At 39.3% G+C, this 22805-nt stretch overlaps 1 protein-coding gene across 1 annotated transcript in view; it reads left to right on the plus strand.

The window, feature by feature from the left end:
- The first annotated feature begins 4381 nt into the window (after positions 1 to 4381).
- Positions 4382 to 22805, plus strand: part of Pisd (phosphatidylserine decarboxylase) — a 121946-nt gene continuing 103522 nt past the window's right edge. Inside the window, exons 1-3 of the mRNA XM_046439435.2 lie at positions 4382 to 4504; positions 14802 to 14881; positions 18505 to 18680. Of these exons, the coding sequence (XP_046295391.1) occupies positions 4440 to 4504; positions 14802 to 14881; positions 18505 to 18680 (321 nt within the window). The 5' untranslated portion in view covers positions 4382 to 4439. The remainder of the gene's footprint in view (positions 4505 to 14801; positions 14882 to 18504; positions 18681 to 22805) is intronic.

Here is a 22805-nt window from a genome sequence, read left to right on the forward strand (position 1 = left end):
TTTCTATATTCCAGCAACAAATGAATAGAAACAATAAAAATTTCAACAGATTTACTGAGTTCACATATCATATAATTCATCTGTTTTAAAGGATTTTTACAGTATACTCACAGATTTATGCAATCATCAGCACAGTTTTAGAACATTTTTTATCTCCTCATCCAAAGAAATACCACACCCTTTAGCTATGAACTCTATCCTCTATTCCCCACCTCCAATCTAAGCAATTAACTAATCTACTTTTGTCTCTGCAGATTTCCCTATTATGGATATTTCACACACATGGAGTATTGTAGTTGTGGTCTTTTGTAAGTGGCTTACTTAGCATAATGTCTTCAAGGTTCATCATTGTTACAATATGTATCAATACTTCATTTCTTTTCTAGCCCAATAATATTCCACAGTATCGGGCTGGGGATGTGGCTCAAGCGGTAGCGCGATTGCCTGGCGTGCGTGCGGCCCGGTGTTCGATCCTCAGCACCACGTACAAACAAAGATGTTGTGTCTGCCAAAAACTAAAAAATAAAATTCTCTCTCTCTCTCTCTATCTCTTTAAAAAAAAAAAATATTCCACAGTATCAGTTGATGGCTTCTTTCCACCTTTTGGCTTTCATGAATAATGCTGCTACAAACATCTGTGTTCATGTTTTTGTTTAGGTGAATGTTTTTATTCCCTCTGGCACATATCTAGGAGTGGAATTGCTGGGCTGAAACTACAGACTATCTAATCATTTAAGGAACTGCCAGATTATTTTCCAAAGTGGTTGTACCATTTTACATTTCCATCAGCAATACATGAAGATTCTGATTTCTTAACATCCTTGCCAATACTTGTTATCAATCTATTAAAATTGTGGTAATATGTACATATCATAAATTTGTCATTTTAACATTTTCTTTTTTCTTTTTGGTACTGGGGATTGAGCCCAGAGCCTCAGGCATGCTAGGCAAGCACTCTGTCACTGAGCTACATCACCAGTTCTTTTTATTTTGAGACAAAGTCTCGATAAATTGCCAAGGCTAGCCTTGAACTTGTAATCCTTCTGCCTCAGCCTCCCAAGTTGCTAGAATTATAGGTGTGCACCACAACACCTGGCTAGTATAATGTTTTTTTTTTCAGTTTGTCATATTGTAGCATGTATCTAGTACTTTATTCCTTTTTATAGCCAAATAATATTTCATTGTTTGAACATACCCCATTTTGGTTGTCAGGGTTATTTGAAATAGGGGTTCATTGTTACCCCAGCTTGTCTAGAACTCTCTGGGATCAAACAATCCTTCCACCTCAACCTCTCAAGTAGCTGGACTACTGGTGTGCACTGTTGAGCCTGGCTCTGATATACCACAGGTTGTTCATTTGTGCATCTATTTATTCACTTTTTGGTTACTGTGTAAAAGTATCCACTTCATTTCCTTCTTCTAATTCTTTTGTGCATAATAGGAATGAAACTGCCAGATCATATGGTAGATTCTGAGGAACCACCAAACTTTTCCACAGTAACTGGATCATTTTACATTCCCACCAGCAATACACAAGGGTTTAAATTTTTCCATATTCTTGCCAATGTCTGTTATTTTCCATTTAAAAATATCCCATCCTAAGGGTGTAAGGAGCATCTCATTGTGATTTTGATTTTGCTTTGCATTTCCCTAATGACTAGTGATGTTTAGTATTTTTGTGTGTGCTTATTGACCATCTGAATATCTTTGGAGAAATATTCAAGTCATTGCCCATATTTAAATTATTTTTTGTTGTTGAGTTTTGGTAATTCTTCATATAGTCTGAATATTATACCCTTACTAGATACATAATCTGCAAATATTTTCTAGTATTCTGTGAGTTGTCTTTTCACTCTCTGGATAGTGACTCTTGATGTACAGGGTTTTTTTTGTTTGTTTGTTTGTTTGTTTGTTTTTCTTATTTTGGTATTGGAGACTGAACTCAGGGGCTATATCCCCAACCCTTTTTATTTTTTATTTTGTGACAGGGTCTCAATGAATTGCTTAGGGCCCCACTAAATTGCTGAGACTGGCCTCAAACTTGCAATTCTCCTGCCTCAGCCTCACATGACACTGGGATTACAGACATGAGCCACTGAATTTGGCTGCATAAAATTTTTAAAGTTCAATTTATCTTTTTGTTGTTATTGCCTGTGTTTTTGGTGTCATGTCCAAGAAATCATTGCCAAATCCAGAGTCATGAATATTTCCAGTATGTTTTCTTCTAAGTGTTTTCTACATTTTCATCTTAAGTTCAAATCTTTTACTGAATTTGAATTAATTTTAGCATATACTGTGAGGTAAAAGTCCACTTCACACTTTTCCATGTGGATATCCAGCTTTCCCAAAATCATTTCATTTTTAAAATTTTTTAGTTGTCAATGGACCTTTATATATTTTTATTTTTATTCTAATTTGTTATATATGACAGCAGAATGCATTACAGTTCATATTACACATATAGAGCACAATTTTTCATATCTCTGGTGGTAAACAAAGTATATTCACACTATTCGTGTCTTCATACATGAACTTAGGGTAATGATGTCCATCTCATTCCACAGTCTTTCTTACCTCCATGCCCCATCCCTTCTCCTCCTACCCATTTGCCCTATCTAGAGTTTGTCTTATCCTCTCTTGCTCCCCCTCCCAACCCCACTATGAATCCTTTTGACCCAGCTATCCCACTCCTTGGTTTATACCCAAAGGACTTAAAAACAGCATACTACAGGGACACAGCCACATCAATGTTTATTGTAGCACAATTCACAATAGCTGAACTGTGGAACCAACCTAGATGTCCTTCAGTAGATGAATGGATAAAGAAAATGTGATACACACACACACACACACACACACATACATACAATGGAATATTACTCAGCAATAAAAGAGAATAAAATCATGGAATTTGCAGGTAAATGGATGGAGTTGGAGAATACAATGCTAAGTGAAGTTAGCCAATCACAAAGAAACAAATGTCAAATATTTTCTCTGATATATTTTATTTATTTATATGAGGTGCTGAGAAAGGAACCCAGGGCCTCACACATGCTAGGCAAGCACTCTACAACTGAGTCATAACACCAGCCCCAAGCATTTCATTTTGAAATAACTTTTCCTAACTTTTGAGTTACTACTTTCAATTGGACAGTAAAACCCCTTCCTTCCTTCCTTCCTTCCTCCCTCCCTCCCTCCCTCCCTTCCTTCCTTCTTTTTGAAAACCAAAACCAAACCAAAACCTACAATACCCAAACCTAAAGCCTAATAGGTTCCCTGGTTATGAGCTAGTTGAACTTAAATAACTACAGAGAAATAACTGCAAGCACCACGTAGTATCACCCTTCTCCAGTGTCAAATGTTTGGTGAAGGGGTTGCACACCTGTAATCCCAGCAATTTGGGGGGCTGAGGCAGGTGGATTGCAGGTTTGAGGCCAGCCTCACAATTTAGCGAGGCCCTAAGCAATTTACCAAGAGATCCTGTCTCAAAATAAAATAATAATAATAATAATAATAATAATAATAATAATAAAGGGATGTAATTCAGTGACAAAGCACCCCTGGGTTCAATCCCTAGTACAAGTGAAGTACTGGTGAAGGTAAAAGTGATTAGTAACTTAGCAAAAGGAAATTCAGTGTTGCAGTCAGGGCAAAGGGCTTAATATAGGAAGAATATTTAGATCACGGGTTTTGGAATCAGAGACACATTCACATTTGGCTTTTTTACTTCATAGCCTCTGAGCACGTGCCGGTTCTGTGCCCTTCAGTATGTTGCTTAACCTCCCAGGGCCTCAGGTACTTCATCTTATAATGGTGATACTGCCTAAGGGATAGCTGCAGATCTCTAAGTCGGTGCTTAGTAAAAAGCGGCAGGTACAATTAAAAATTCGCCTTTCCCTTAAAACTGAAAAGAGCAGGAACAAGCATCATCACATCAAGAACCTAGTTTGACGACTTGTTGCATTTCTGGGTGATCCAATACCACTTGCGTCCCTGGCAGCACCACGGTGGGACGTAAGAAAGATATGACCGAATGCACCCAAAATGCTCCCAACAGAACCTGGCACTTAATGGTAGCTGAATCGTGGATGCCCGGTTTCCCTATATGTGAGTTACATCAGATGATACAACTTTCTCGGACCTTGGGTGCCTCTGATTTTCCAGAGACAAGCGAAAAAGCACAACAGTGGGAGGAAAGAGGTTTGACATCAATACGCCCAGGGTCACCTCTATTGCTCACACTCGCCCTACCAGGCTCCGCAGATTCCAGAATTCAGGTGGTTGGAGGAGGCGGGGGTGTAGCCACAAGGCCGGGTTTAGTAGATTCCGCTCTAGGCCTTCGTGTTTCTCATTGGTCCTCTGAACTAGAGATTCGTGACGCCAGGAGAGTGCGCCCCGGCGTGTGAAGGGGCGTGGTCTCCTGAGAAGGAGGAGAAAAGATGGCGGCGGCCGTAGGGCGGCGGTGTCTACGGTTACTGAGCGGAGTCCCGTCTTGGCGGAGCAGGTACAGTAGCTCAGGGAGAGTTCCTTGGAGCGGAGGCAGACCTGGACCAAGCGAGGGTCGGGAGAGCGGCGTCGTTTCTTTACCGTGGGTTTTTCTTGACATGGGTTCGAGTGAAGACGGAGCCACCTTCACATGGAGCTGGGGGCAGAAGAAATTACCACTGCATGGGGCGGTCAGGATTTAATTGGCATGTGGCCTAAACGCCCTCGTTTTGCCCTTCCCAGCTAGGTGGAAGTGAATAAGATTCAACAAAATAGATGGAATACGTTGCTTGCCCGTCTTCAGAATTGAGACAGAGCCTACGGCTTTTTCTTAGATGTTCATGTTCCTAGCAAGGCGGTGGGATGTGGGACGAGCACTGGACTGGGAGGTGACTTTCACTTCGGATTCTTTGTCTCTGAAGCGAGAGGGTTAAATTTGGACATCTCAAAATAATTTTATGAGATTGTGGTCTTGATTATCCTGGCGACCCCTAGCTATTACGTTTTTAGAGATGGAAGAGACCTGAAAGGTCCTATGAATCCTGCTAGTTCGTTTTGGAATTGACGAGATTGAGGTCCTGAGAAAAGGAATGATTTGCTCAAGTTCACCCAGCCAGTCAGTAGCAGACCCAGGACTCCAACCCAGGTACCTGTTTCTCAGTATTTCCCTTAGGCTGCAGGGCAGTTGTTGCATAGAAATAGCTTGGAAGTATTTGAACTCTCAGAAAATGAATTAAAATGTTGGTAACTGTGGCTCAGGAGTCAACTACTCAAGGTTTGAGAGACAGACCATATTTTTGAATTTCCAGTGAGTTAATTTTGTTAGTGTTGACCAAAGCTTATGCAGCAACAGGAAGGGACTTATTGTAGTTTGGAAGAATATACTAGATTTGGTTTGAGAGGGAACAGAAACCATAACTGGCCTTGCTATAAAAGTTTTTCTTTTCCACCATTAACTATTCAGAAATGATGTAGTTTTCTCAGGAGGAGGCTCTGCAACAGTGGTGGTAACTGTTAAGATTTGTTCTGTAGGTTTTTCAATAATATCACCAGGTATGCTTTTTTAATGAGTCAGCCATCAATTCATCTACAGGAATTAGAAATATTTTAAAAAATGACACTCCTAAATTTAAAAAGAAAATGATAGTGGGTAGGATGCCTCACTCAACATCATTAAGAAATTAGCCATCCTTAGTACCAGTGTAGGTAGATAAGACTGATTTAGGTGCAGTGAGTGGGAAGGATGGTGATTTGCCTACAATAAGAACTCTTAAATTTCAAAGATTTTATATATTCAAGATAGAAACTACATTGACATACATATACAAACTCTAAAAGATAACATTTCCTTGAGTTTTTATTTTTTTCTTTTTGGTATTGGGGCTTAAACCCAGGAGCAGTTTACCACTGAGCCATGTCCCAAGCCCTTTTTATTTTGTGAGGAGATCTCCATAAGTTACTAAGGCTGGCCTTAGAACTCATGATCCTCCCACCTCAGCTTCCTAAGTTGCTAGGATTACAGGCATGTGCCACCAGGCCCAGCTATATCCATTAGTTTTCAGTAAAGTGGTAAGTATCTGCTTGTGAGAAACACAGATGAAAGCCTCATAGTGGAGGAAAGTTTTTCAGTAAATGGATGTGATATGATAGAACAGAGAAAGCAACATTTTGGGTGATAATTTAGGGCAATGTTTCTTAATCTCATTTGATAAAAGAATGGGTTGGATGTTTATTAGAAATAGAGTTTCCCAAATATGTTGCTGTCTTACTACCAGTTTCATATTCAGTAGGTTGGAGTGCTGTCAACTATAGTTTTTACAAGTATCTCAGGTAATTCTTAGGTTCAGGCAAGTCTGGAAAATAGTACCTAAGGAATGGTTGCTTATGTAAGACTTACATTCACAAATATTTATGGCATACCTTCACTGCAAACCACAGTGCCAGCAACCATGGGACAGGGAGGGGAAAGTAAGGAAATGAAGAATTAAAAGATATGTTTAAAATAAGCTTTAAGGGCTGGGATTGTGGCTCAGTGGTAGAGCGATTGCCTAGCACATGTGAGGCACTGAATTCGATCCTCAGGACCACAAAAAAATAAATAAATAAAGGCATTGTGTCCATCTACAACTAAAAAAAAAAAAATTTTTTTTTAAATAGGCCTTAGGCCAGGCACGGTGGTGCATACCTATAATCCCAGCGGCTTGGGAGGTTGAGGCAGGAGGATCGCAAGTTCAAAGCCAGCCTCAGCAATTTAGCGAGGCACTAAGCAACTCAGTGAGACCCTGTCTGTAAATAAAATATAAAATTGGTCTGGGGATGTGGCTCAATGGTCAAGTGCCCCTGATTCAATCCCCAGTACCCCCCCCCCAAAGAAAAAAGTGTTGGGGGGCTTAGGTTCAAAGAACTTCACAATTTAGTAGATATTTACCAGATATTCTAATTGAAGATAGAATGTGGGATAAAGCCCTGCTAGTTCAGTTTTATAAAAACTTTCACAGCTTTTGAAAGCAGCAGAGATAGATGTAAGAACTGTGGTTAAAGTGTTACCACCAGGGAGGGATTGTTAAAAATATTTTACAATAATGACATGGTGGAGAGACCAGTCAGGGTGGACCCTGGTCATAAATACTTGAAATGGGCATTCCAGTGTGTGCCAGCTCACTATCAACTCTTAACTTTTTTGTTAATAATTTTATTAATTTTGTGTGTGTGTGTGTGTGTGCGTGTGTGTGGTGCTGAGGATCAAACCCAGTGCCTCACACATGCTAAGCAAGCTGCTCAACCCCAGCCCTCAACTCTAACTTTTCATAATAATATGTAAGTAGATAATATGTAATCTGCCCCACCTGCCATCATGTAAGTAGATGGCAGTCTCTGGGCTCAGGGTTTTACATGTTTATCTTACTTCTGATGAGAGGGATCCTATTTTTATAGGTAGGGAAATTGAGGCTTAAGGCTACACAGAAAATTAGTGGCAGTGCTAGGATTTGAGCCACAGTCAGAATTGAGTGCCTCGTGATGGAGTTTAATCTCCTGCTTGCAAGATGCCCTCATGAGTTTACCATGTAGAAGACACATTAAATTGAACCTATACATTCACTTCTCTTGGGCTTAATCTCATTGCTGTGAAGTCAGGTGAGAAAACAAACACCTGCCTTTGTCAAGGGATACAGACACTAAACAAATAAGTGAGTACATACAGAATCCATTCTTTTTAAATAGTGAAAAGGACTATAAAAAAATAAAGCAAGGTAATTAAGGGGTTAGAGAGTGCTCCAAAGGGGCAAGTCTTGAGTGTACTGTGGTCAGGAAAAAAAGGAGGAAGCGTTTAAGCAGAGAACAGATTGATAAGGAGTAAGCCACATAGGAGAGGTGTGTACCCAGTTGAATAAACAGCAAGTTCAAAGGTACACAGAGGAGCACATGTGTGTATGAAGAGTAACAAGAGTGTATGACCGTAATCCTAGGGACTCTGGAGGCTGTGGCAAGGAGTATCACAAGTTTGAGGCCAGTCTCAGCAACTTAGTGAGACCACCAGCTAAAATTTAAAAAAAAGAAAGAAAAAGGCTGGGGATGTAGCTCAGTGGTAGAGCACTCCTGGGTTCAATTCCCAGTACTGGGGGGGGGGGGGAAAGGAGGAATGAATGAGAAGAAGGAGAGGAGAAGACCCAGAAGATCTGAGAGGCTAGCAAGATGGAAAATGTAGTTAGGCATAGTGGCTCATGCTATAATCCCAGTGTCTGGGGAGGCTGAGACAGGAGGATCATGAGTTCAAAGCCAGCCTCAGTAACTGTGAGGAGCTAAGCAACCCAGTGAGACCCTGTCTCTAAATAAAATACAAAAGAGGGCTGGGGATGTGGCTCAGTGGTTGAGTGTCCCTGAGTTCAATACCCAGTACCAAAAAAAAAAAAAAAAAAGGGAGGATGTGGTCTTATTTTCTCTTTGGAAAAGCTCTCTCTGGCTATTTTGTGGCAAATAGGATATGGAGGGCCAAGAGTAGAAGCAGGGAGATGTGGTATTACGGTCATCTAAGTGAGAGATGAGGTGGCTTGGGCTAGAGTGAGAGTGGTGGTAGGGATGAGAAATGAGAAATGGGTAGATTAAGAGATACTTTCAGAGTAGTTTTCATGCTTTGCTAGTGGATTCAATATGGATGGTGAGAAAGAACGAACTTAAAAATGTGTCTTAGAGACTGGGGGTATAGCTCAAATGGTAGAGACTTGCCTAGTATACAATAGGCTCTGGGTTTGATCCCTAGAACCTAATAATAAAATAAGATAAAATAAAAATCTTAGGGTTTTGCTGGGTGCAGTGGTGCACGCCTGTCATCCCAGCGGTTCTGGAGGCTGAGGCAGGAGGATTAAAAGTTCAAAGCCAGCCTCAGCAAAAGTGAAACCCTGTCTCTAATAGGGCTGGGGATGTGGCTCAGTGGTTGAGTGCCCCTGAGTTCAATCCCTGGCACCAAAAAAAAAAAAAAAAAAAAACTTGGGTTATTGCTGGGGCTGGGGCTCAGCGGTAGCACACTTGCCTGGCATGTGTGAGGCACTGAGTTCAATTCTCAGCACTGCATATAAATAAATAAAAAATAAATAAAGGTCTATCAACAACTGAAAAACAAATTAAAAAATAAAATCTTAGGGTTTTGACCTGAGCTTCTGGGTGAGTGATTATACCATTTTCAGAATGATAGATTAATTATAGTAATGTTAGTAGTATAACAAAGAAACCCAATATTATCCTCAGTAGCTTAACATAGTAGACGTTTATTTTTTGCTCTTATAAAATCTTGGGTGGTCCTGATTGGTGAGGCACTTGTTCTATAAGCAGCACTCCTGGGACAAAATCCCCTGCCATATTTTCTTCCTTTCTTCCCTCCCTCCCTCCCTCCCTCTCTCCTCTCTCCATTCTTCTTCCTTCCTGAAGTTGAATCCAGGAGCATGTAACCACTGAGCCACATCTCCAGCCCCTTATTTTTTTTTATTTTGAGACAGATTCTAAGTTGCTTAGGGCCTCACTAAGTTGCTGAGGCTGGCTTTGAACTTGCAGACCTCCTGCCTCAGCCACCAAGTTGTTGGGATTACAGGTGTGCACCACCATGCCTTGCTCTCCTGCCATCTTTCTTTTTTTGGTACTAGGGATTGAATCCAGGGGACTTGACCACTGAGCCACATTCCAGCCCTATTTTGTATAATATTTAAAGACAGAGTGTCACTGAGTTGCTTAGCACCTCACTAAGTTGCTGAGGCTGGCTTTGTACTTTTGATCCTCCTGTCTCAGCCTCCTTAGCTGCTGGGATTACAGGTGCACGCAGCTGTGCCTGGCTTCTCCTGCCATCTTTTAACATGTGGCTTCCCAACATCTGTATGTTTGTCTGCAACAATCAGGATAAAAGCAGAAAGCCTAGAGGTGTAGTTGTCTGTAGTCCCATCTACTCTGGAGATAGTGGCAGGAGGATTGCTTGAGCCTGAAAATCCTAATGGTTCTCACAGTTTGCTGGAAAGGAGGCTGGGAAATGAAGAGGAAACAGATTTGATAAACATCTGCCACAGAGAACTTTGGGTGAGGAGTAGGTTGAAGATGTTAGAGAAGGTCAGGCATTCTGTTTTGGATGAAATCAGTTTGAAATGACTCCAAGTGGGAATGTGGGTAGCCTATTGGAAATAACAGACTGGAAGTCCTCAGAGGAATAGTGGGGGAAGTCATCCATGTAGGAAACCAGAGGGACCAGAAAGGTAGGAGGAAAACTCATGATCCCTGGAGTCAAATGAGGGTTGAATTTAAAGGAGAGTAAGATCAACTGTGTTATGCTTCTGAGCAATCAAGTAAGTTGAGACCCATGATGTATGCATTGGGGCTGGGGATGTGGCTCAAGCGGTAGCATGCTCGCCTGGCATGCGCCGGGCGCTAGGTTCGATCCTCAGCACCACATAGAAATAAAATGAGGATGTTGTGTCCACCGGAAACTGAAAAATAAATATTAAAAACAAAAAAGATGTATGCATTGGTATTGGCAAAATGGAGGTCTTAGGCGATTATTAGTGATTGATTGATTGGTACCTGAAATTAAATCCAGAGACTCTTTACCACTGAGCTGCATCCCCACATCCCGAGCCCTTTTTAAAAAACTTTTTATTTTGAGTCTGTATCTTGCTAAGTTGCTTAGGGCCGGGCTGAATTGCTGAGGCTGGCTCTCAGGATCCTTGTGCCTCAGCCTCTGGATCCTCTGGGATTACAGGCATTGCGCCATTGTGCCTGGCTCTGTTGGTGATCTTGACAAGAGGTGAGACGATAGGAACAAAAGCCTGATTGAGTAGGATTAAGAGAAGATGGGAGGCAAGGAAGTGATACAGTGAATACAGATAGCTCTTTCAAGAGCTTGTAATGGAGAGAAGAAAAGTGAGATGGAAACTAGAGAAAGAAGCATGGTGGACAGTGTTTATGTAAATTGGAGAAATAAAGCATTTTTATATAAAATGAAAACAGGGACAATCCAGTAATAAGTAACAAGTTGATATAATGGGACATTTGCCAGACATTTGTTCCAGTAGCTAGGACTGAGCAATGTATAAGAAAGCTGAACATTTCATTCTCAGGCAGGTTCCTGAGGGGGAAGATGCATATACAAATCACCTGAGGGCTGAGCAGCCAGTCATAGTGGATAAGTGATTCTCTGTAATTTATAGAACACAGCAATTTTCCTGTAGTCATTTTTTTTTTTTTACCAAAAAAAAAAAACCCAGGAATGCTTTTTCATAGCTCCAGCTATATCTCCAGCCCTTTTTATTTTATTTTTTTATTTTGAGGCAGGGTGTCACTAAGTTGTTTAGGGCCTTGCTAAATTGCTGAGGCTGACCTCAAACTGGTGATCATCCTGTCTCAGCCTCCCAAGTCACTGAGATCATAGGCATGGGCCATGCCAGTGCTCGACAACCCTTTAGTCTGTTTTTATACTTCCAGTCTAATTCTGTTTGGAAAACAGGATTTTTAAAGTCATTCTTTTGTAGTGAAAGTATCCATTCTAAGAGATGAGCACTGGTCAGTGCTGGGATAACTTTCATATTCTCAAATGCATCCTTTTTGGTATTAATAGCTGTTGTGTCTGGTCTTGGGGGTGGTGATTATCATGGCAAAAATCTTTTTCCCCATACAAACCTCGTTTGCCTAGAGAATGAATATAATATTCATTACATTAGTCACAGTATCATGATGTGAGAGTGAGGGTGTTTTTTTAAAAATATTTTTAAAATCTTCAATGGGCCTTTATTCTGTTTGTTTATTTATTTATATGCGGTGCCAAGAATTGAACTCAGTGCCTCACTCATGCTAAGCAAATACTCTATTACTGAGCTATGACCCCAGCCCAAGCGTCTTTTTTTTTTTTAATATTTATTCACAATACCTTTATTTCACTTATTTATTTTTTACGTGGTGCTGAGGATCGAATCCAGGGTCCCATGCATGCGAGACGAGCGCTCTACTGCTGAGCCACAACCCCAGCCCCCAAGGGTGTTTTCAAGTGAAGAAAATTTCATGTGGAAAAAATAAAAGTACCTAAATTTGATACAGTTTATAGGATACCTATATGACATAACTGAATATCCATGAACATAAATATTATAGTATAATTGTATATTATAAATGTAGTTCTATTTTTCACAAATATCAATTTAGATATTTATAATAGAGTAAATTATTACTTCTACCATAAGGGCTCCAAGGAAAAAAGAAAAAGAAACATTTACTAACAAGAATATAGTTTACTTACTTTTACATTTCAGGTCAGTATTTAGAAAACCAAAGTATTACCTGAATTGAGATTGCGATGTTTGAGCTTGGTATGGTGACACACACCTCTGATTTCAGACTACTCATCAGTCTGAGGCAAGAGGATCACAAATTCAAGGCCAGCCTTCACAACTTTGTGAGACCCTGTTTCAAAAATTAAAAGAAAGGGCTTGGGATGTAGTTCAGTGGTAGAGCACCCCTGGGTTTCTAGTATGGCAAAAAATAGATAGATAGACAGATGGACAGACAGACAAATGAAAAGATCGGGGATATAATCCAGCTTGTCTAGCATGGGTGAGAACCTGGGTTCACTTTCTCGTATTGCAAATGAAGAAGAAGAAGGAGGAGAAAGAAAGAGAGGGGATATTTATGAAACAAAGAAGAATAAACAACTGAATAAAAATAAATTTTCTTAAATCTTAAAGCTGTGAAAATAATTGATAAGTTTTTTCTCAGTATTTTTGAAACCTAGCCACTCTGTCAATAAAACTCTTTTGGCAAAGCAGCCACAAAAGATAATTCAAAAAATTTTAAACCAGTTGAACCAGCCAGACTTGACATAGATTAGATTAGTTCAATGTGGTTTTCTTTTTGCCACTCTTTTTTCTCCAGCATAAACATTTAAAATCATTAAAATTTCATGGGCTAGGGTTGTGGTTTAGTGGTAGAGTGCTTTTTTAGGATGCGCTAGGCACTGGGTTTGATCCTTAGCACCACATGAAAATAAGTAAATAGAATAAAGATGTTGTGTCTATCTACAATTAAAAAAAAATTCAGCCACCAGAAATATTAGAATCTTAGAGATTAAGGGTTCAGTTGTTTATAGATTATGTACAGCTCCTCTTATGTCATACAGAAACACATGGCTTTGTGTAAGAATGATGGTATTCTTCCTTATCATGATCTTATGCTTAATTAATGGGGAAAAAGATTTTTTTATTGTGAAACAGTTTCAGATTACAGAAAATTATAAAAATAATACACAGAAGGGCTGGGGATGTGGCTCAAGCGGTAGCGCGCTCGCCTGGCATGCGTGCGGCCCAGGTTCGATCTTCAGCACCACATACAAACAATGATGCTGTGTCCGCCGATAACTAAAAAATAAATATTAAAATTCTCTCAAAAAAAAATAATACATAGAAATCCCAAATGTTGTTACTGTGCCTGGCAGACTTGACTGGGGTTGTGGCTCAGTGGTAGAGCACTTACCGAGCATGTGTGAGACACTGGGTTTAATCCTTAGCACCACATAAAAATAAAATAAAAGTATTGTGTCCACCTACAACTAAAAAAATAAAAATAAATGTTAAAAAAAAATCCCAAATGTCCTTTATTCAAATTCTGCAAATGTTGACCATTTTTGTTTTATTTTTCTTGTTTCTTGTATGTGTATTTTTGTATATATTTATATATTTTCTTAAACACTTGAAAGCACCTTGCAGACTTGACAGCTCTTTTTTTTTTTTCTGGTACCAGGGATTGAACCCAGGGGTGCTTTAACCACTAAGCAACATCCTCAACCCTTTTTATATTTTATTTTGTGTATTTGCGGGGGCAGTACCGGGGATTGAACTCAGGAGCACTCAACCACTGAGCTACATCTCCAGCCTTATTTTGTATTTTATTTATAGAGACAGGGTCTAACCAAATTGCTTAGCACTTTACTCTTGCTGAGACTGGCTTTAAACCCATGATCCTCCTGCCTCAGCCTCCTGAGCTGCTAGGATTACAGGTGTGTGTCACTGTGCCTGGCAGACTTGACAGCTCTTTACCTATAAATTATGTTAGCTTTTTTCCTACAAAGTTTTTCTTTTATGTAATTATAGTGCATTTGTCAAAAACCAAGAAATTAACTGGTACAGTACTGTTATTTGGTCTGTAAACTGTATTCACATGTTGCCAGTTGATGTTATCACTAATTTAATTTTATTTATTTATTTATTTTTTAATATTTTTAAGATGTAGTTGGACACAACACCTTTATTTCACTTTTTTATTTTTATATGGTGATGAGGATCGAGCGCTCTACCGCTGAGCCACAACCCTAGCCCTACTAATTTTATTTTTAATTGATTAATTGATTGATTAATTTTTGGGTACTAGGGATTGAATCCAGGGACACTCTACTATGGGATACATCCCCAGTCCTTTCCTTTGGTACTGGCAATTGAATCCAGGGGTGTTTAACCACTGAGCCACATTCCCAGCCCCCTTTTTTGTATTTTATTTAGAGAAGGGTCTCACTGAGTTTCTTATGGCCTTCCTAAGTTGCTGAGGTTGGCTTTGAATTCGCAATCCTCCTGCCTCGGTCTCTTAAATCCCTAGGATTATAGCCGTGTGCCAATATGCTCATCCCTGCAGTCCTTTTTATTTTTTATTTTGAAACTGAGACTTGCTAAGTTGTGGAGGCTAACCTTGAACTTGTGATTCTCCTGCTTCAGTCTCCTTAGTAGCTGGGGTTACAGTTGTGTGCCACAGTGCTCAGCTAATTTTAAGAAAAATATTTAATGTTCATTTTCGTTTGATTATAGCTTCTGTCACTGTGGAAACGCTTCCCTGAGCCATTACCTACAGTCCTTATGCAAGTTGCCCCTTCGAGCTTTTAACACAGGTAAGGAACATTTGGAGATTGTGCCAGTCTTCTCTGTGTCTCAGTGTGCTCAAATTGGAATAAATATAGGGTTATTGTTAGCATTAAATAGTCTGTGAAGTATGTAGCATTCCTGGCACTTAGTCATCACCAAAGCGTTGCCTCTTTTACTTCATTATTATTGTTAGCAGCATAATACTCTATGACTGTACCATTTGTAATTGGACATTTGTTTCTAGTCTTTTTCTACCACAGATAATCCTATAGTAATATATCTTTGTGTATCTTCAGGATAAATTTCTAGAGGTCAGATTGCTCAGTCAAGAGGTTTGTGTATTTTACGTTTTGGTATTTAGGCCAATTGTTCTTCAAAGAGAGTTTTATTGTTCCTGGTTCACACTTATAAGCAAGCATTGGCACCCAGCAGAAAGCATTTAGTAGAGTATGACAAGTCAGTCAAAGCTGCCGGCTCAGTGTGGAGGGTACAATAGTTTTCTTGTCCCAAGCAATTCAGAAAAAGAAAAACAGGTATTTTCTTGCTTTTTAAATTTTTTTTTTTTTTAGTCGAAGATGGACACAATACCTTTATTTAATTTATTTATTTTTATGTGGTGCTGAGGATTAAACCCAGTGCTTCACACATGCAGGCAAGCGCTACAACCCCCAGTTCTTTTTTTTTTTTGGTAGAGCTGGGGATTGAACCCAGGGTCTTGTGAGTGCTGGGCAAACACTTTACCAACTGAGCTATATCCCCAGCCCCCTATTTTCTTACTTTTTAACAAGTCTTTTCTTCAGAGGTACAATATTTAGTTGCTTTGCTTATAGGTTTATCCATCTTACCACAATAGCAGATTTTCCTCCTCCTTTTTCTTTTTTTGTACCAGTGATTAAAACTAGAGGCACTTAACCGCTTAGCCACATCCTCAAGTCCTTTTTATTTTTTATTTTGAGACAGGGTCATGCTAAATTGCTTAGGGCCTCTCTACGTTGCTGAGGCCAGCTTTGAACTTAGAATCCTCCTGCCTCAGTCTCCCAAGCCACTGGGATTATAGGCATGCACTACTGTGCCTAGCTTCCTTTTTTTTTTTTAAGACAAAATCAGGGCTGGGGATGTGGCTCAAGCGGTAGCGCGCTTACCTGGCATGTGTGCGGCCTGGGTTCGATCCTCAGCACCACATACAAACAACGATGTTGTGTCCGCCGAAAACTAAAAAATAAATATTAAAATTCTCTCTCTCTCTCTCTCTCTCTCTCTCTCAAAAAAAAAAAAAAGAAAATTCAATTATTTTAAAAAAATAAAGACAAAATCATATTCCATTATATATTGAAATAAAACAGCTATTGAGACATAATTTATATAATATATGCCCTTTTAAATGTATAATTCAGTGGTATTTTCAGACTTATATGAACATCACCACTTGCCCATCTCCCCGCACCCATAAAAGACCTTTATCTGTTAAGCTGCCGTGCCCCATTCCTCCCTACTCCCAGTCTTTGGTAAGCACTAGCCTACTTTATGTCTACAAATTTGCCTATTCTGGACATTTCACATTAACAGAATCATACAGATTACAGCCACTTTGTTTTATGGCACAGGGGATGCTCTTGGGTGCCCTATTATTATTATTATGCCCTGTTACACCCAGGGGTGCTCAATTATTGAGCTACGTCCCCAATCCTTAGTTTTTTTATTTTGAGACAGGGTCTCAGTTACCCAGGCTGGCCTTGAACTTGCAATCCCCTTACCTCAGCCTCCTAAATTGCTGGGATTAGAGGCATGTGCCAGACTAAAACTTGGATCCTCCTGCCTCAGCCTCCCAAGTTGTTGGGATTGTGCTCAACTTAGTATGCAGCCTTGTATGGCTGGTTTCTTTCACATGTTTTTAAGGTTCATACTGTAGCTGTATCATTACTTCATTTCTTTTTATTTGTAAATGGAATATCATTTACAATATCATGGCCATTCCACATTTTATTTCTGTTCCAATCAATTGATGGGCATTTGTTTTGTTTTTGTTTTTTCATTTTGCTATTATGAATAGTGGTGCTAAATGAACATTTATGTACAGTTTTTTTAAAAATTAGTTGTTGATGGACCTTTATTTTATTTATTTGTATGTGGTGCTGAGAATTGAACACAGTGCCTCATGCATGCTAGGCAAGCGTGCTACCACTGAGCCACAACCTCAGCCCAGGTACAAGTTTTTTTACGATTGTATTTTGTTTTCAGTTTTGTTGGGCATACATCTAAGAGTGGACTTATTGGGCCATATGGTAACTTTTTTTGTTTGTTTTTCTTTTTGCTATGCTGGGGATTGGACTGGAAACTTTATGTTTAACATTTTGAGAAACTGCAAACTGGTTTTCAAAGTGGCTGTCCCTTTTTACATTCACTCCAGCAGTGTTTGAGGGTTCTAGTTTCTCCACATCTTTTCCAATATTTATCTTTTTTATCATAGCTATCTTGGTGTGAAGTGTATCTTGTGTTTTTATTTGTATTTCCCTGACTGCTAGTGATGTTATCTTGGTTTGCTAGGGCTGCTGTAGCAGAGTGCTGCAAACAGCAGAAATATATTGTCTTGCATTTGTAGAAGTTAAAAGTCTAAGATTAAACGTCAACAGGGTTGCTTCCTTGTGGGCTGTGAGGGAGAATCCGTTCCATGCATCTCACCTAACTTATGATTTGCTGACTGTTTTCAACGTTCCTTGCTTGTAGATCACTCTGATCTCTTCCTTCATCTTTATTCTCCCTGTGTACATGTCTTTTTTCAAATTTCCCCACCGTGTGAGGATACCATTCATGTTGGATTCAGACCTACCCTGACAAACTTACTTGTAACTTCATAACCTCTATAAAGACCCTTTCTCCAACATTACATTCTGAGGTACTAGGGGATAAGGACTTTAGCATATAAATTTTGGTGAGTCACAATTCAACCCTAAACAGATGTTGGACATATTTTCTTGTGCTTATTGACCATTCATGAATCTTTGGTGAAATGTCTGTTTAAATCCTGTATGCATTTTTAAACTGGGTTGTATTTTTTTATGTATGTGGTGCTGGGGATCAAATCCAGGACCTGGAACATGCTAGGAAAGTACTTTACACTGGGTTACTTCCCCATTCCCAGGTTATTCTTTTTTTTTTTTTTTTAATTGAATTGTAAGAACTTATGAGATTTTATATTTCACAATACCAGTGCCTGATTGGAATTGGGCCTATCTTGTAAAAGGAAGATCATAGAGCCCTGGGTAAGAGTCTTGGACCTACTGGTAGCCAGCTCAGCAACCTTGATTAGTTTCTGGATCTCTTTGAGATTCTGTGTTTTTTGTCTTAAATTCTGTGACTGTAGTGGGAGTGAAGGTGCATTGTTGTTCCACAGAAACAATGCCTGTCTTTTTCTTTTACTAATTGATATACTTTAGAGACAGAAGACTCTCAGTATTGATGCAGGGTTGCACCTACCTGTCAGATATCTTATGAGTTCAGTTATCTTTACTGTGTGAGGCCTTCTGAAATGCATTGACTTTTCCTGGCTCTCTGGTGTGTGCTGGGTTTGCATGACTTTTTCCTATTCCTGTTTCCCAGTCTCAAAATTTTTTTCTGTTTCTTTGTTTTTGTTTTTGTTTTTTTGTTACAGATACCAGAAAAGTTCACACTGCCACTGCCCGAACCTTATTCCGGCTGCGCCCCTTGCCTATTCTGTTAGCAACAGGAAGCGGTTATGTAGGGTACCGGCAGTATGAAAAGTATAGGGAGCGAGAGCTGGAGAAGCTGGGACTGGAGATTCCACCCAAACTTGCTGGTAACTGGGAGGTAGGAATAAGGTGGGACCACCTACAGGTCTCATCCAGCACAGCTGTCTGTTGCTTTCTAAATTGCCCCAAAGTTGAAATATTTGAACAAGTCAAATTTGCTTTCTTGGAGCTCATGACTCCAGTGGGTTTTGGCCAAATATAGGAGTCATACCTTTGGTGTCATGTCTGGTTTCTCTTTTGTTTCTGCCCTACTCCTGCTGTCTTCAGGGGCCAAGTAGAAATTTTTAGCTGTTGAAATCCTGAATGTTTATGTCTTACATTGGTTCTGACATCCTGACTATTCTACTGTTTTTGCACTTCTTGGTCTGAGGAGGGTGGACTTTTGTGATGTGGATTAGTTCTCAGGAACCAGACTGAAATAATCAGATTCCATTATTATTGCTCAGAATGCTCTCCACCAATCATACTCACATAACAGGAACAATCTGCACTGTTGTTGAACCTTGTGTCCTATATAATGAACTGTCTTATTCATCTCTGCTTTATGAACAGACACTCTAATATTGAAATTTAGCATAAAGGTGTAAGTTTAAAAATTGCCTTCTTGCCAGGTGCAGTGGCACATGCCTGTAATCCCAGTGGCTCGGGAGGCTGAGGCAGGAATTTTGTGAGTTCAAAACCAGTCTTAGCAAAAGTGAGGCATTAAGTAACTGAATGAGACACTATTTCTAAATAAAATCAAAATAGGCCTGGGGATATAGCTCAGTGGTTGAAATGCCCCTGAGTTTAATCCTCAGTGTTCCCCAACCCCACCAAAAAAATTGCCTTCTCTGCATCCTTAATTTAACAAAAGAAAAATCTAAAATATCAAAGAACCAATAATAGGTCCCAATAGCGCAGACAAAAGAGGGAGTAAAAATTGAAGCTTTCTGGTATTTGAAAGGGAATAGTGCATTTGGATCTTCTCTTGAACCACTTCATATTGTTGTTCCAGCTCCACTGAATCCAGTCAAATAGGACCTACAGCAACAGGGTGTCAGAATCCTGATGCCAAGTCCCAGTCAGTATCCTTTGTAGCTATATGAAATTGAACATGTCACTTTCTGTCTGGTTCTCTTTGTCTTTAACTATAAAAAAGCAGATTGCATTGGAACATGACTCTGAGGTGCCTTCCAACTTCAACACAGGTTCTCTTGAAATCGTTTTTATCAGGTATGGTGGCATATGCTTGTAATCCCAGACTTGGGAAGTTGAAGCAGGAGGATTGCAAATTTGAATCCAGCTTCAGCAATTTAGAAGACCCCCACCAACTTAGTGAAACCCTGTCTCAAAATAAAAAAAATAAAAGGTCTAGGGATTCTCAGTGGTAAAAGGCCCTGGGGTTCAAGCCCCAGTACCAACTCCCTGCCAAAAAAAATGGAAGTTTTGTTGCCATTTGCATTGCATGCTATACAATAGACTTCCTCCCAAAATTCTCTTTTGGATTTTGGTTTTGAATATTTTTCTCCAATAGAATTCAGTATAAGAATTTTACTTGTGTTGTGTTGTGTTTTGTAGGGGAGGGATACCCATGGGCACTTAACGACTGAGCTACCTCCCAGCTTTTTATCTGAGACATGGATTTAGCAAGTTGCTTAGTGCCTTGCTAAGTTGCTGAGGCTGATCTCAAACTTGTGATCTTCCTGCCTCAGTCCTTTAAGTCGCTGGGATTACAGGCATATACCACCACATCCGGCTCACTTATGTTTTGAATCTGTGAAACTGTGACTTAGTCAGCTGGCCATTCAGATTCATATTGTAGCAGTAACATTAGGAGATATCTGTCTGTAGTTCTCCCCTTTGCCCATGTGCCTATACCATTGGTCTGTTCATATAACCTTGGACTTTATAATAATTACCTCAGATCAAAAAAAAAAAGTTTTCTGGTAGTATATCACAGAAACCTTTTTATGAAGGTAATTTTGACATATGTGAGTCATACTTTCAAAATGTGCTGCTTTGTCTCCTATGATCTTGGCAGTTTCCTTCTTAAGTATATCATTCTCCATTAAACTAATAAAGTAAATGTAATGTAAACATGGGTAGCACAATAATGTGATTGTCTGACACCATGCAAATGTCAGACCCAAGCTGGTCTCTTTGACCACAGGCATTTGTTATGTCGACTCTTCCTGTAATGAGCTTGTGTATTTTCAGGAAATTCCCATTCATTTCAAAGGTATTCCAAGAAAATCTAAATTTGGAAGAAATCCGCTTCCAAAAATCATAAGAGCCCAGTACCAATAGTTTTTTAGCATTTACTCTTTGTATAATTGAGATTGCTGCCATACTAATTTGATATGCACAAAATGATTATTTGTAAAAAGGGCAGGGTGAATTATCTCATAAGGTCTAGGGCTGGACAGTGACAGGAGACTCTGGAGTGGAGTGGCATCATGCAGTGTGAGGTCTCAAACCCATCTATTGGTAAAGAACTGGACTTAAGTTAGATATTGTTCCTTTGTTTGAGTAACATGGTCATAGGACCACTCCTGGATTTTTTAAGTAAGACTCAAGCTTTTCATTTTGGAAAGAGGAAATGATCTGGACTCAGAGTTGACTTTATAAGATTTTAGGAGAGGCAGCAGGTTGAGAAGGAGAAACCTTAATTGGCAGTTGTGAGTTGAGTCCTAGTCCTTTCCCCACTCCATCTAATCACTGTCATTGCAAATGAAAAATAGATTTTCCAGATCTGACTGACCATCAGTCATTGGGGAATTTTAAAAATAATGAGTTCTATAATCTCACCCCTGGAGGTTTAGAAAAGGTAAACAAGCCTCTAAATCTGTGGTATGGGGTGTGTGTGTGTGTGTGTGTATGTGTGTGTGTGTTTGTGTGTGTGTGTATGTGTGTGTTTGTGTGTGTGTGTGTGTGTGTGTGTTTTGTGTATGTATTGTGGTATTAGGGATTAAACCTATTGAGCTCAACCTCACCCCCCTTTTTTGAGACAGGACCTTGATAAATTGCTGAGGCTGGCCTCAAATTTGTGATTCTGCCTCAGCGTCCCTAATTGCTAGGATTACAGGAGTGTGCCACTCCATCTGGCTTAATTTTTGTTTTGAATGAAATAGTTTTTTAAATTGTAAAGTACTCATATAAGAATTTAAGTAGTAGAGAAGAGATTATTTACTAATGCCATTCTCATTCTCCAGAGCAAGCAAGCATTTTTAATATTTCTTACATATCTCTCTGTAAAACCTCTCCTTTTTTTAATTTAAAGTTGATTTAATTTTTAAAAAATGATCTTTACTGAGCTAGGGATATAAAAAGTCAGTGATAGAGCACTTGCCTAGCATTATTAAGGCCCTGAGTTCAATCTCTAGCACTATAAGAAAAAGAAAAATTATGAAGACATTTTTTTAGTTTGAAACTGGGTCTTGCTAGATTGCCCAGACTGGCCTTGAATTTGCCATCACCCAGTCTTAGTATTCTGAGTGTCTGAGATTTCAGGCATGCTATCATGCTGTGCCTAAATATATCCTTTTTGATAAACGTATATACCTGTAGAGCCACTGCCACTGCCACATTCAAGATATTTGCCCCTTTTCAATCAGTGTCTCTACACATGGGTTCAGGCAACCACTGAACCACTTTCTGTCACAATATATTTGTCTTTTAACAATTTTATATATATATGAAATCATACAGTAAACTCTTTTATACATGGTTTATTTCACTGAAAATAATGTTTTGGAGATCCATGTTATTGCATGTATTGGGTTTTCATTCCTTGGTGCTGGGTGGTATGGGTGCTTCTTGACTTTTGATGAAATTGCATCTTGATAAAGCTATCAAAAATTTAAAAAAAAATGCATTTAATATACCTAATCTATTGAACATCATAGTTTAGCAACACAGTACACTATAGATTATCAGTTGTTTACTTGTGATTTCATGGCTGACTGGGACATGCAATTTGATGCCACTGCCCAGCATCTTGAGAGAGTATTTTAATACATATTGTTAGGCCAGGAAAAGATGATTGTTCAAAATATGAAGTATGGGGCTGGGGTTGTGGCTCAGTGGTAGAGCGCTCGCCTAGCATGTGTGAGGCCCTGGGTTTGATCCTCAGCACCACATAAAAGTAAATAAATAAAATAAAGGTTTTGTGTCCAGCTACAACTAAAAATTAAATATTTAAAAA

The sequence above is a fragment of the Marmota monax genome, unplaced genomic scaffold (genome assembly GCF_021218885.2).
Source record: "Marmota monax isolate L192 unplaced genomic scaffold, Marmota_monax_Labrador192_F-V1.1 WCK01_AAM20220418_F8-fsc00253, whole genome shotgun sequence".
Classification (NCBI taxonomy): Eukaryota; Metazoa; Chordata; class Mammalia; order Rodentia; family Sciuridae; genus Marmota; species Marmota monax.